Source organism: Misgurnus anguillicaudatus, chromosome 1 (genome assembly GCF_027580225.2).
Source record: "Misgurnus anguillicaudatus chromosome 1, ASM2758022v2, whole genome shotgun sequence".
In the NCBI taxonomy this organism is placed as follows: Eukaryota; Metazoa; Chordata; class Actinopteri; order Cypriniformes; family Cobitidae; genus Misgurnus; species Misgurnus anguillicaudatus.
In genome coordinates, this window is record NC_073337.2 from 10203206 (window position 1) to 10218633 (window position 15428).

Consider the following 15428-nt stretch of genomic DNA (forward strand, 5'->3'; position numbering starts at 1 on the left):
GCTTTGCAAGTATTTCAGTAGGCTTTCAAATTATTTTATTGATTATAATATGAACGATTTTACCAACAATTGTGCAATAAATTAGCTTTAAAAATAGCACTGTAACATCTTATTTAATGTAATTAATAAATAAATATGTACGTATGTAATTATTTAATTTGCCATAGTTTTAAGGTGCTGGAAAGGCTTAAAAATATACATCAAATACACCACGGATGGGCAACTTCGGTCCTGGATAAAAGTGTCTCATATGCCTAGTAAGCCCTTAATTGGCCGCTTCAGGTGTGTTTAATAATGGTTGGAGCTAAACTCTGCAGGACACTGGCCCTCCAGGACTGAAGTTGCCCATCCATGAAATACACCAAGTTGATGTGAAAAATAAAAAAGTCAGGTTAGCAAGTTTTGTTGCCCATGTAAATACTTATAGGTCTGCCTAATTCTCCAGTACAAAAATATGGAAACACCATCTCAGGAAATCCACCCGTGAAGGTGCATAAACTTCTGTTTCTGAAAGGATCAATGAATCTCAGCTCTCCTAGGTCAAAGTCCAGCATTACTCGAATGATATACGGCCTCTCGTCCTTATCAATAGCCATGACGTTCTTACCACATTGCTGGTATTTACCACCCTTGTGACGCAAACACCAAAAACGACTATTAGGATCCATTTTGAAAAGTTTTTTCCTATTTACCGTTGCCCCAACCACGCCCAGCGTCCAGTGGCCGTTGTCTCCAACTTCTACATCCCAGCAGTGAAGACCCGAGCTGAAGCTCTGGGCAGCAAGAACTCCCACATATAATCTTTTTGGATTGTTTGACACGCTCAATGGGTTTTCCACATACTGCACACTGCAGCAGTCCTGTGATACCAGAAGCATTTTGGAGGCTGTGTTTGGGTCCAACGTCACAGGAGCTGTAAACACAGATGACCATGAACTATGATAAGCCTATTTTTCATTGTCTGTTTACATTAAAGGAACATGCCCATATTTTGGGAATTTAGCTTACTTAGCAAATCACCCAGAGTTAGATAAGTCCATACATATCTTTCTCATCTCCATGCGTGCTGTAACTCTGTCTGACACAGCCTCCGCTAGCTTAGCTTAGCACAAAGACTGGAAGTGAATGGCTCTAGCTAGCAAACTGCTCCTAATAATTGACAAAATAACGCGAACATTTTCCTATTTATGTGTTGTGATGGTGTATAGTCACACCATGTACAAATAATAAGGTCATATGAGACACGATCTTTTAACAGTATACATACTGGGAACTATATTCTCAGAAGACGAAGCACTGCTACTTGGGCGGAGTGATTTGCACAACTCTGACCGAACTCTCTTCCCCTCACCAGGGGGCTTCACGGGTGCTGCGAGCAAATCACTCCGCCCAAGTAGCAGTGCTTCGCCTTCTGAGAATATAGTTCCCAGTATATATATGGCTAAAAGATGTCTGTCTCATATGACCTTGTTATTTGTACATGGTGTGACTATACAAATCACAACACATAAATAGGAAAATGTTCGCATTATTTTGTCAATTATTAGGAGCAGTTTGCTAGCTGGAGCCATTCACTTCCAGTCTTTGTGCTAAGCTAAGCTAGCAGGGGCTGCGTCTGACAGAGTTACAGCACACACTGAGATGAGAAAGGTATGTATATGGACTTATCTAACTCTGGGTGATTTGGTAAGTAAGCTAAATTCCGAAAATATGGGCATGTTCCTTTAATTTGAACCTTTTTAAAACTTTTGTTTACAGGTTTGTGTAATAAACAAATATTTTCTTCCAATGCAACAGGAATATTTCTTTGGATTGAAATATTTGGAGGGCTAAACATATTTTTTTATGCTTTTACATTTATTTACTATTGAAATACATTTTAAAATATGCAAAAAAGGCCAAAAAATATATCGGTCAAAAATATCTTTTTGTAAACATATTCCAAAATATATTTCAGCAAATATATTTTTGGGCCACTTGTTGTATATTTTGAAATATATTTAAAAATATTTGCGTGGGGATGGCCTACGAGTAAACTGATCTGTCTTTGAGACTTTGATCAGACCCATAGGAAAGTTAAAAATAAAGTAAAAATTATAGTTTTTTACAGATAATTGCTTAATGTAAATTACTGAGCCCCTAAGGTGACATTAGAGTAAAAAAAATTGAAAGTGCTCATGTGAAACTTCCATGTGCTCTTGTGAAACCTTCATGTGCAGAATTTTTTAAAAAAGTTCACGTGCGCATGCGATAGTTTCACGTGCGCACACGAAACTAAACTTTATTTAATTTTTGCTCTATGTCCCTTTAGGGGCTCCGTAGTGAAGAGCCAACAATACTTAACAATCTAGTACTTTGTGATATTTATTATTTTCCAGAAGAGCCCTTAAGATATTTGAAGAGCACTTAGTTTGCTGTTACATGAGTAGTTGAAGAGCACTAAGTTTGCAGCACTTCGACTTCGGGCAAGGGGGGAGTAGTCAGGAGTGATGATGTTACTGCGTGCCAAAGTCGAAGTGTTGCTAACTAAGTGCTCTTCCGCCATTCAATATAGTTCTCATTTTTTATCCGCTTAAAAAAATCGCAATGTTTCATTTTGTGCCACCATACTTATGTAACAGTCTTTAAATAGGGAAAACATGGAAATGTTTGGTGGCTTTTAAATTCATCCCTGTTTGGATCCTAAGGAATGAATGGGGCCAGGCCAAATGCCAACACACTCACAACGCGCTGCGCAAAGACGAAGTGCACACACCGAAAAAAGATTGGCATGTATCAATTCATCCAAGTTGAGGCAAGAACATAGCAAAATATAAAAAAAATGGTGGTGTTTTCCTTTAACCTGAATTGTCAAAGTTTGTAATCAAAATGTTAAAGGTGTAGCGGAGGATTTTCTCGAATTTTAGAAAAAAAAAAATGCAATTGCGCAACATTCCTGATTGACAACTAGGAGGACCAATAGTCTTGATGATCCACTCGGAAAAAGAAAATCCTCCGCAATACCTTTAAATGATGTGATCATACATGTGTCAGAGAATAGGACTTACGATTTTCAACAAGTTCCTGCATTCTGGCCCAAGTGGTGAAGATCAGTGTCTGATGAGGATGATTTTTCTCTAGTTCTGGGACAATGCTTGGAACTGATGGGCATTTAAGTCTATGTACACGAACAATAAGAGATTTGTAGTTAACTTAATGAAATTGGGTAACAGCTCAGCTGCATAAATTTTATATTAAAATGCAGTTGAACCTAAACTTACCGTTGAAGGTTCTCAGCGTAGTTCTGAACAAGACATTAAAACAGTAGTTAGTCTAAATTCATTTCCACGCTGGGTCATTGATTAAAATAAAAAGCATTTTTATAGACTCCCCAAGGACCCTGCGTGTGAAATATTCAAGTTATACCTGGAGAAATGTGATGTTTTCAGCTTCCATGTCCTGCCATACAGCTGCAGTCTTCTCTGACAGGTCTGATATCTGCTTGGACAGCTCCTCCATTCTGGCATTGATTTTCATATTTTGAGACTTCACTTCTTTCGGCAAGTTTCGGATCCATTTTTCCTCCTCCTCATTAAGAAACTGATGGAGTTTCTTGAATTCCTCCTTGATTTGGTTTTCTGAAGTTATGGTCTGTTTCTAAAATATGTGTCAACATTTGTTAGCTGAAAGAATGTTGTTTTTCTATTCAAACTAGACTCAAAAAGTCGCTACATCTGGGTCACAAATATTTACACCTATTGCACCATCTAAAACTACAACAGCTTCGCAAAATGTGGACACGTGTGTTCCTGCTGACACGTGTTATACATGTCAAAACAAAAATGTTTATTGTCATTTCATTGTCAACCATATACCAGTGCAGTAGGTAGTTAAATGAACGTTTCTCCAGGACCATAAAGTCACCAAACAACATGAAACAAAATTAAGGATTAAAAAAGTTAATTTAACCCCTAGTTGCAACCACATAGATGTAACAACATACCTTAATGAGCTCAGCTTCTTTCATGCAACTGTCATGGGCGTCTATGAACTCAGTGAGGGTCACCTGTAAATTGTATATTCGTTCCTCAAGATCGTCCTGAAATCACAGGATAAACTTTAAAATATCAGATCTGATTCTTTTAGAGCAAACTTTAAAGACAGCTTCTCCAACCTTTAAGGCCTCAACTGCCTCTTCAATGGGAGAACACTTATGATTTTCATGCCTCTTTGAAGTGTAACAGACCACACAGATGGGCTGCTTGTCCTCGAAGCAGAACAGTTTGAGCTTCTCCTTGTGTTCTTGACAGATGTCTTCTGGAACAGCTGTTGGATTTCTCTTCTTGTAGGACTCACAGAGAGCTTTGAAAGCCAGGCTCTTGGTGGGCTCGTCGTGTGAGCATTCCTTTCGACAGACTGGACATCGTGCGACGTCCTGCGTGGTCCAAAACTTCTGTAGGCACTTCTTACACAAACTGTGGCTACATTTCAGTGTGACTGGATCAGTGTAGATGTCACAACAGATTACGCAGGTCAAATCCTCCTCCAAGAAGGACAAATTCGCTTCAGCCATGATTGAAAACTTGAGTCTGTCTTCAGTAGAGACACGTCTACAGCATGCAGAAGGTGTAAACAAAAATTCTTGTTTTATTTATAATATGTCAAGACGACCTTTCAAACCTGTCTTACTTTACTTCCCTAACTCCACCCCTTTAAGTTTCGTTTTATTCGACAAGTGTCAGTACCCAATCCGTGCAGTAAGCTTTCGTTTCGGTGGAAAATTTAGCAAACAACTCCTCCCCGTAGGTAGTTTGTTTAGCTGGTTGTGTTTCTAGCTGATGGCTCAGAATTTACTTATCTCAAACGAGCCATAAGTCGTTCGCACATCTGTAATGGAAACGCAGCTACTGATACAGCAAGCTTGTTCGACTTAATGCGCGTCACAAAAACCGAGTGGCGGATGACATCAAAATCCCGCGAGAGCGATGGAGGAGACTGCTATCGAAAAGCCCTCGCGGTACTTTGATATCATCGCGACACATCACGAAACTTGAGAATGACCACCTGTCATCCAATCAATCACAGACCCCCTCTTGCACAAGCAGTATGCGGGTTTTTTTATTTAGTGGGTTATTTAGCTTTCTGTGTGTATATATAACATATGCATAATTACAAAGCTCAGTCTCAATTCTAAAGAGACCGCTGATCCAAACCTGCCCAATAAAACGTGGCAATTCGAGATGCCCCAAAACATTTTCAACTTTGCTAGAACATTCTCGTGCTTCTGATTCACAACTGGTAAGTGTGTTTTAAATATTAAAGTAAGTTAAAATAAGTTAAAGTATTAACTCTGCAAAACTACAGTTTATAGAATCTGTGATTTTTAGTTTATCAGTCGTAAGATTAACATAAAGGAAATAACGCGTTTTAACCCTATAGTGAGGGAGTCACAAGTGTTTGTCTTATATGTTTACTGTGTTAATAGTACCTGCTGTAATATTACTGCAACCAAACGCAATAACCAGACATTTTGATGCTGGGAAACTGTTTTAATAAACTTTCTGAGTTGCTAACACGTTAGAACCAATGGGGAATAACACCACTTCTGTAGCCAAAATGCGCGCGCAAGCTATTTGATCACGTGGGCTGTAAAAGGGTCTATAGCTTAAAACAATACATTGCATGATATTGACACAAATACCCGCACTGCGGGGGGACCATGTCCCGTATTTCAGAGTGAAAACATTTTGGCAACTCTCTACCTCGTTAAGTTCCAAATTCCAATTGCTGTCAAAATAATACACGGATCTGTTTATTCAGTTGCAATGTTTACTGTCATCTTGCGTTTCTTGAACCTTTAAGAAGTGTGTTGTGATGATAAGGTAAACGTCCATAACAATAATAACATACTTTACGTTGTTTATAACCAGTCTGGGCAGTTTGGCTGACTGAATAGTCTTAAAGGAAAACACCACCGTTTTGTAATATTTTACTATGTTCTTACCTCATCTTAGACGAATTGATACATACCTATCTTTTTTAAATGCGTGCACTTAATCTTTGTACAGCGTGTTGAGAATGTGTTAGCATTTTGCCTAGCCCCATTCATTCCTTACCCTTCCATGTTTTCCCTATTCAAAGAATGTTACAGTAGTAGTTACACTAGTAGTAAGTGGTGGCACAAATAAAACGTGGTGGAAATTTTAAGCGGATAAAAAATGAAAACTATATTATGGCAGAAGAACACTTTTGCCGTGTTCCAGGCAACCTGTAACCTGTAAATCACAACTTCAAAACCACGACTCATGACTCTGAACTGGGAGTGCATCGATCTAGTATGAGTTCACGGGTGGGAAGTCACGGATTTGACTGCTGTTCCTGTGCACTTTCACGGGTAGAAGGTTGGAAAAACACAGGTTGCCAGGAACGTGTACTCCCAGTTCAGAGTCGTGAGTCATAGTTTTGAAGTCGTGATTTACGGGCTCAAAAACCTGCCTGGAACGCAGCATTAGTTTGCAGCACTTCAACCTTAGGTGCATTAATTAAAAAAGGGTTTGAGCGAGAAGGTGAGTAGTCAGGAGTGATGGTGTTACTGCGCACTGAGGTCAAAGTGCTGCAAACTAAGTGCTCTTCCGCCATACAATATAGTTCACATTTTTATCTGCTTAGAAAATCGCATTTGCCACATTTTATTTTGTGCCACCATTACTTGTGTAACTACTACTCATGTAACAGTCTTTAAATAGGGAAAACATGGAAGTGTTTGGTGGCTTCTAAATTCATTGCTGTTTGGATCCTAAGGAATGAATGGGGCTAGGCTAAATGCTAACACATTCACGACGCGCTGTACAAAGATTAAATGCATGCATTGAATAAAGATAGGCATGTATTAATTTGTCTAAGTTGAGGTAAGAACATAGTAAAATATTAAAAAAACTGTGGTGTTTTCCTTCAACACTGCAATATTATGATGCATGACAGCATCTTATGTAAGGAATAATTGACAACGGGCCATTGAATTATTCAAAAATAATGCACACCCAAGGTGGTAATGCACCTTGCACACTGCGGGTTTGTATTATTTTCAAATAATTCAAATGACCGGAGTAAATTATTCGGCTTATAGCATGGTTACCACAGACATTGCTCTGACAGGTGAGGAGAGCGTTATCTAAAAATAATGCATACCTATTGAACATTTCTCAACCAGTCAGAATAAAGCTTTCAAGAGCCCCGTGGTATAATAATTTTAAACAGTCCACACAACATAATACATTCAGCTCCATTCGGGAAATGTATTGTAATCGTGAATGAGTCCAACTGTAGGGCAAAGAAACGTTTAAGGAAAACTAGACAACATGAATAAAGTTGGAGACGAGACGAGATTCACGATATACAATATATTCTCTGTTTATGTAATGATATGTTATCTTTTCATATTTAACACCTATGTGAATACTTAAATGTTCGAAAATACATAGCTGGGATTATGTTTGTGCAGTCTGAGGAAAGTAGAGACTTGACTGGGCACAGAGAAAATAAAATCCTCACTAGATGGCAGTATGAATCCACTTAAACTCATGATCTGTTCACTTTAAGAAATTAATATTCCAAAAAAGTCAAACACTGTGTTTTCTACACACATCTACATGTGTGTATGTGTGCACTATAATTTCATTATCAAGCTTTTCTCAGCATATGGTGACAACAAGTTTGATCACTACATGAGGTGCTGTTTTAAATGGCACTTATTAATGACAGTGCGGTCCTCCAGATGCTGTATTTAATGAAACCACTGTGTCAGTGCACTTAAAGAGACAACTCACTCACCCACACACACACACACACACACAAAAAATCATTTTAATTTATCAAATGTATCTATTAAAGTTATAGTTCAAATAGCCTAATGATGGGAATAGATATTAATGTTTAAAAAATAGTTGCTTTTATATATAAAAAAATTGAATGTTTGTGAGGAGTAAATAATTTTTTTTTTTAATGAGGTATTCGTTTAACAAACCCTAAAGAAGGAAAGGAAAACAGATGACAGAATGAAAGACAGCAAGCAAAAGCTGTGATATTTTGAAAGGATTTTGATATGTGCTCTTATCTCGGTGGGTTTTGCTGCACTGTCTGTGGCTCTCCATCCTGACTCTGTAATCATGTCCTGAACGCTGGTGAGACCAAACTGGGCTGACAGTTTGATCATATCTGATTATTGGGGGAAGTCTCTTGTGCTTATGGTTCTGCTTCATCTGTTTGAGACAGAGCTGGGGTCATTATTTCTCTTGGCAGTGGACTGCACACATTGAAATAAGCAAAACCTAAACTGATGCCTGCCAAGCTGGAAAGCTGGAAAAGGCTTCACTCACCCATAGACAGTCCTGAAATAAACTCAATTTTCATTTATTTATTTAACTTGTTCTTTGTTAAAGAATAACCCTTGCCCTTATGTTGTTAAAAGTCTGTATGTAGTTGTATTTTGTTGGGTTTTGGAGTAAACTTTTTACATGCAATAACAGAATCTTCACTTTTTATGAACTTCACTTCTTTATAACAGGGTATAGTTTTATATATGCATATTTTATGCTAGTTTATGAATAAACTGCATGAAATGTGTGCCAATAACATTGGGTTGGCTGTTGGAAAGCAAAAGGGTGATTTTCACGAAATCCAGTGTCCATTCTCACGAAAACCATGTCCAGCATCAGAATTTTTAAAAATCCCTTTTGCACATATAAGATTAAGGTCTAAACTTACTATAACTATTATTTTGAGAGGATTTAAAATATATTTTCAATAAAATTATTTAAATTTTTTAGATTATCATTATAAAAAATGATCATTACCGCAACATTAAATATATGCATTTACAAACTCATGTTTCAGTAATGAGAACTAAAAAGTTATCCAGGCTATGACAAACAAAATTTAACATTTTTAATCTGCTTACCTGGTAGCCATCTTGAGTGTCACAGTCAATTATGTCCAGTCGACATTTTTTTTTTGAAAATGTTAGTTCCTTAAGGGCTTAAATAATGATTGAAAATTGTTGCGGAGGATGAGAATTTTTTTCTTGGACACATTTATATTCCTTATTATTGTCTCTACATTTACAAATGATCACCAAATACCACATGTTTCTTTACTGTAAATGTTTATACAGTATAACATCCACTAAAGCTTTTTATTTTTTAGATTTTTTAATTATAAATATTTCCATGTCAAAGAATCCAAATCCAGTCATGGACACGTTGCGGTAATTAATATTTTTCCCTTAAATGTGGAAAAAACAACAAAATTTGTTTGTATGATATGAAATCATGTGCAAAAGAGTATGTGAAGAGATGTTCGTAACTGTATGCTACTTATTTTGATTTTTATCAAAATGTTTCATGACACATCATAAGTCTAATTTCGCAAGAATCACCCAAAATTGTCTTTCTGAATTCAATCTTTGATTAAAAGCACTCATAGGCAAATTAATTGCAGCATGTCAAACAGGCCACTCTTACATGGCCGCCACGTTTGTGTTATGAAAATCAAAGTGCATCTTATTTTAGCTTTCACACATGAATTCAGACCTCTGATGAAATTGGATTAAATGCACAATTTCACTAGACGGACCAGAGCCGCTTACTAAGTGCAAGTCGCTTTTCACTTGATGCTTTGAACGGTGGCATGCATAGACTAACAGACCAAGTTAAGTTTTTTTGAAAGCTCTTGATATTCAGGTGTGTCTGTCCAAATTTTGAGAAATGGAGTATTTCAAATAGTCTTGTTTTTGTCCTGTAGGAATTAAACATTTCAATCTCTATCTCTTTAATATCTCAATTACTTCTATGAAGCAGTGAGATTTAAATGTCTATTTTTATCTTCTCTATTTTAAGTTAATATATCATGGGAAAATATTGTGAAGTGAAATTACATTTTTTTCACTAATGTGACATATTTTCAGAAGGAATGAATTAAAAAAAATCCACCTTTGAGAAACATATTTTCATCTAGAGAAAGCCATAGGGATTCAGCTTCAGGCATGTAGGACCGAGTAATTGCCAGACGGCCAGCGTTCTACATGATACACACCTCCAGAAAATCTCTATCTCTTACTTATACAGGGTTTAAAAAAAGAAACATCAATTTTAGAAAATCAGAGATGACACACCAGCGCAATTGAGCTGAATTGCTCACTGCCGCTGACTTTTAAACCTGCGTGTGCAATGGAAAAAGAGAAATATTGTGAGGCTGTGTTCGGGAGATGAATTCATGCCCAGAGTCTCAAATTGTTTTTTTTTCTTTTACCAGGCAATATAGAGAGGTGCATGTTCAGAGTTGGCAGGATGGAGAAATGAACAGGATTTCTGGGAGTGGATGGAGATTGGGTTCCAGAATACACGATCTGCAGCAGTCAGCTGGTACTGTCATTCTGAAGACAGGATACGCACGCACGCACGCACACACACACACACACACAGAGTAATGAATGTCATCATCAAAAGGGATGCATAAAACACACATGCACAAAAGCACACGCAATCATACTTATAGCTGATGTAAGTGGCTTTGAATCCACTGGCAGCACCAATGAGTAGACTTTCTGAAGATAATGCGAGTACCGTCTACCCATGAAAACCTCACCGGTGTGATGCTAGAATGTTCTGGGATGGTTGTCAAGGCATTGTTATGCAGTTGCTAAGGTGGTCTGAGTGGTTGTTGGCATGCAGAATGCATTGTGAGGTACCATTTACTTTCTCTGTTGTGATTTCTGTTCTGTTTGAATATAAGAACAGAAAGTTCTAGGAAGTTCTTGAATGTGGGTTTGTACTCATGTGAAGAGATCATTAGGTAAACATTGTGTGTATGTGTGGTGGAGGATTAGACTGTTGGTGATGAATGATGGGATGGGACAGTGAAGAATCGTTGCTCTGGTAACGAGACCGCCGCCGTTTCTCCGTGCGTGGGTTTGGAGAATCTGCTTGGATGCTAAACAGGAATGCCTCATCTCATAATAAGTACCAGAAGTTTATTGAAGTTACACAAGTATCTCATGTTTTACTTTGTGGACCAGACGCATCACTCCTGAACCCGTATTCATGAAAAATCTTAGTGCAAACTGTTGCTCCTAGTGACACAATTTTAAGAAAATTCTTTAAAATGTGGGTGTTTCCCCTTAAAAGATCCTACTAAAGAAAAAAGCATCTTTACCCCTTAATGCTGCGTTCACACCAGCCGCGGTAGAGGCATCAAGCGCAAATGATTGCAATGTTAAGTCAATGTGAAGAAGCGTTGATGTGGTCTGGAGGTCTTCCGGCACGAATGAGGTGTTTAGCGCGGCACAGGAGATGCGGTTCCGCCTCATTTGCGCGTCTAGATTTGAAAATTTTGAACGTTGGCGGAAAAACGTGCCACGTTAACCAATCAGGACCTTGCTCTACTAGTGACGTGATTGCAGGAAGCGAGCAGAGTCGCAGAAGCCCCTCCCATGACGCGAATTTCCGTGTGAATGTCTCGATGACTAGAATTTAATGCGCCAATGAAGCGAGTAAACTTAGGGCGCACTCACACTATACAAACCAAACCGTGCTCGGGCGCGTTTGACCCCCAAAGCCTGGTTTGGTTGACTAGTGTGATCGCTCTGTTCCGCGCCCAGGCGCGGATTGGTTAATCGCGCCGCGGCCGGGTTGCAGAGGTGGGCCGGAGCGCGCTTCACTTGGGCTTAGGTGCGGAAGGCTGTCGTGTGAGGAGCAATCGCGCCTGAGCGCGATTCAAAAGGTGAAGACGTCAGTTGCGCGACCACTCACCTTCATCTGCCGCCGTAAAAACCTTTTGATGCGCGCAGCGGGGTTACGCGAATGTCCGAGCTGCGCACGTGACAGATCAACTAAGCAATATGACATGTGAGAGGGCTGTCTGTATTCGCGCACCAAACGACTCCGAATAAAAAACACAGACTTATCATTACGGTGGGTTCCAGTGTTAAGAGAGAGCTTTACTTCCTGCTTTTTTCAAAACAATCACATCTTAATGACGAAAGCGTGCCCGGACTCGGATCGATAAAAAGTACGGTGTGAGTGCGTGCACCTGGGGGAGTAGGGAGGGGTGACAATCGCGTTGGGGCATGGTTTGGTTTGGTTTGGATAATGTGAGTGCGCCCTCAAACTGTTCAAGCACCAAACTAGGCGCGGCGGTAGACGTGATTTTGACGCCTCAAACACGGCTGGTGAGAACCCACGGTAAAAGAGGTCTTAAAGTCCAAAATTGTTAGAGGAGTATGGACAAGGACTTTGAAGAGGCTTAAGAGTTTCTTTAGCAGCAGGGAAAGTAGACAAAAAATGAAGAGTGAGACAAGCACATGCACAGTCCAAGCAGTGTTGCCAACTTGGCGACTTTGTCGCTAGATTTAGCAACTTTCTTAGATCCCTTAAGTGACTTTATTTCAAAAAAGCGACTAGGACAAATCTAGTGACCTTTTCTAGCTTGGTTGGAGACGTGAAAGGACGTATCGTTCTCTCTTCTCAACGAGGTGCTGCTGCTGTGGGCCCCGTCCCAAAGCACTAACGGGCAGCCCGGTCCTCGAGCAGCAGTCCCTTTGAGACTCACACACCGGCGACCACAAAGTGATGGCAATTACAACAATCTCAAAATGTCCGCAAACACTGGAAGTATAATAAGCACTACTTTTCGCTCATTGATGTGAAAGGCAAGAATGTTTATGTAAGGTGCAACTTATGCCCATGAAGAAAGAGTCTCTCCATGTCGGTGGCAGGTAATTCTAATCTAATGAAGCACCTCACATCATCCCATGCTGCCACAAAATGAGTGGTTAGTTACTTTTATCATGATGTAACACAGTTATTAACTCAGTTACTATTTGTGAGAAGTAACAATAACAAATTACTTTTTTAATTAATTTAATTTTTAAGTAACATGCCCAACACTGGTTACAGTACAGTGGCCAGAGTCATACAGAGGTTTGTCCAAGTGTTCAGGACAGTACACGCAAGGGTCGATCAAAGTTGAGTCCTCATGCTGTGCGTCAGGTAAAGAAGTTGGCTTCAAAAAACAGATGCATGAGTTCTGCTAACATTGCTCTAAAACAGTGGTCACCAACCTTTTTACGCCCAAGATCCCCAACCTTGGCCTTGATAAAAGGTAAGATCAGGGCCCAGACTGAACTTCCGACTTGAGACATTTTATTTAAGCTAATTATATTTGAATTACATAAAATGCTTTGATCCAATTTTTGAATGGGCATAATTAAAGGGCCGGTAACCTAGATGTTTTCAGCAATATAAAAATAGTCTCTGGTATCCCCAGAATGTGTCTGTTAAGTTTCAGCTCAAAATACAACACAGATCTTTCATTATACGATGTTGAACATGGCAATTTGTGACTGAAATGAAAAATGCGCTGTTTTTGTGTGTGTTCCTTTGAATGCAAAGAAAGCTTCTGTTCCCCTTCCCGTATGCAAAGTAGGGGGTAGGGCGTCTATGCATGTGCTTTGGACTACATCAAAACATGTGTCTCTGGCAAAAGGTTGAGCCGTAATGGCTGGGGCGTAATCAGTGTTACATCACATTTATAGGGAATCCCCAACAGTATGTTTTGTGTGACTGTTGCTGTTTAAAGGAGATTTTACAAAGAAGAATAGATAGATTTGTATAATTACAGGATGCACACACACTGGCGAATCATTTTCTGCTAGAAACAAATTAAAAAGGGTTTTTTTAGGTTAGGGGGGCTTTAACAACCAAAGTCAGAATGTCATTTCAATGTGAAACTTTATTATAATTATGACTTGGTATCTCATAATTAAGTATCTTATAATGAAAAGTTTTCTCAAAATTAAAACTTAACATGCACATGCGCAAGAACATTTGGCAAGAACACAGCATGCTGGTGACATCCACTGTTAAAAGCAGTGTAGTAAATGCAATGAGAATGATGGGAAAACTGGTTTTACAAATTTTTTTACAAACATTTTTTTAATTAATATATGTATGTATAATTGGTAGGTTTTAATAATATGTCTTCTTTAGGAGTTTTCTTAAATCATTTACATAAGATCAGATATGTAGCCTGATTTATTTTATTTTCTCTGTTGAAATACAAGTTGTAATGTATTTACAAATATCATTGCAGTCATATCTTGTTTTTTGTCATTATTATAAATACGTTTAAAAAAAAAAATATCTTGCACCCTCTTGACAACGTATGAAATTTTATATTAATTGATAAATGAGCTCCATTCATGTGTGCAGGGATTTGACAAATGATACTTAAAGCTGTCCCACATAATCAGTTTATCATCAATCACCAATAGAAGCGCTTATCAATCGGCTACTATTTGTAAAGAGATCTTCCATTTCACGTTTTAATGTCATTGAAGAAACATTCACGCGCAGTCCACAAAGAATGGCTCTTTTGTGTTTTTTTGTGTATTTAAAATACGGGAAAAGCGTATCGTGTTGAAAAAATAATCCTGTCAAATTAAGACTCGTCCATTTACCAATACACACTATGAGTGCTGCCGATTGAGTTTAATGCGTGACGCAAACTCTGATTACTGATTTTTCTACTGAATGCCGAATTCGGACAATTTAAATGGTACATAAAAGCAATAAAGCGGCTCACTGGCAGCAGGGCAAATAGACGCCAGACTGCCAGGAAGTGTCCCGGTAATCCCGATGGTCTGGGCAAGGACCTACTTATTTTTCCCCTTACTAAGTTGCGGGATCAGTGGAAGTCTCAAAGATCGATTGGTCGATCTGACTTTTCCATGTTTAAGTGCTATATTGGGTCCACAGTGCTTCTATCAACCTAGAAAATGTGAAATAGATCAACCCAGTAACTTAGTTTTGGTAAACCATTTTCTGCAAGCATGTGAAAAAATAGATCATTGTAATTTGGCTCCTATTGTGATGTAAGAAGGGGATAATACCACCCCTTAATCTGCACTATCCAACCGCAGCACTGCCATTTAGTGCAGAGATCAGCTCATTTGCATTTAAAAGGACACACCCCAAAATTGCACATTTTTGCTCAAATCTGGCCATTTGAACATGTTACAATAAATTATATGGTATTTTGAGCTAAAACTTCACATATGTGCTCTGGGGGCACCAAAGATTTATTTGACATCTTAAAAAAGTCTTGTGAAATGTCCCCTTTAGCTAAGACTCCTACATAGTCTTTAAGATAAATTAGGAGCTCTCTGAGAGGATGAAAGGAAACTTTAAGAATACAAGCCCTGGATCCTCTGTAGATCATTTCTCATTTTAAACCGAACTCTTACATTTATTTACACATCTCTATGAAACATTTAATTAGTATACTGGATAATTCTCGGAGTAAGTTCAGGGTCTTATTTCATCATAATTTTGTTTTTAGGTTAAAGACCTTTTGTCGATTTTATTACAACCATTTGTATATTTTCATTAAGTTTA

The 15428-nt window shown here is 38.5% G+C and overlaps 2 protein-coding genes across 3 annotated transcripts in view; one reads left to right on the forward strand and one right to left on the reverse strand.

The window, feature by feature from the left end:
• Positions 1-12: 12 nt before the first annotated feature.
• Positions 13-4953, reverse strand: trim35-14 (tripartite motif containing 35-14). Its single transcript, XM_055190256.2, has 7 exons — positions 4669-4953; positions 4154-4589; positions 3983-4078; positions 3406-3636; positions 3261-3283; positions 3048-3157; positions 13-913 (listed from the first exon to the last, which is right to left on the reverse strand). Exons 2-7 carry the CDS (start codon positions 4550-4552, stop codon positions 393-395), a joined length of 1380 nt encoding a protein of 459 aa, XP_055046231.2. The 5' UTR covers positions 4553-4589; positions 4669-4953; the 3' UTR covers positions 13-392.
• Positions 4954-5141: 188 nt separating this feature from the next.
• Positions 5142-15428, forward strand: part of ptn (pleiotrophin) — a 100292-nt gene continuing 90005 nt past the window's right edge. For both annotated transcript variants that reach the window (XM_055190257.2, XM_055190259.2), the window contains exons 1-2: positions 5142-5277; positions 10288-10397. In XM_055190257.2, coding sequence (XP_055046232.1) covers positions 10354-10397 — 44 coding nt within the window. In that variant the 5' untranslated portion in view covers positions 5142-5277; positions 10288-10353. The remainder of the gene's footprint in view (positions 5278-10287; positions 10398-15428) is intronic.

Bases quoted from the DNA above. Each gene is read 5' to 3' on its own strand.
- trim35-14 (XM_055190256.2), bottom strand. From the start codon at position 4,552: ATGGCTGAAGCGAATTTGTCCTTCTTGGAGGAGGATTTGACCTGCGTA. The intron at 4,079-4,153 runs GTTGGAGAAGCT...CTGTGATTTCAG, and splicing joins AGGCAGTTGAGGCCTTAAAG to GACGATCTTGAGGAACGAAT. The intron at 914-3,047 runs GTAAGTCCTATT...CTGTGTTTACAG, and splicing joins GCAGGAACTTGTTGAAAATC to CTCCTGTGACGTTGGACCCA.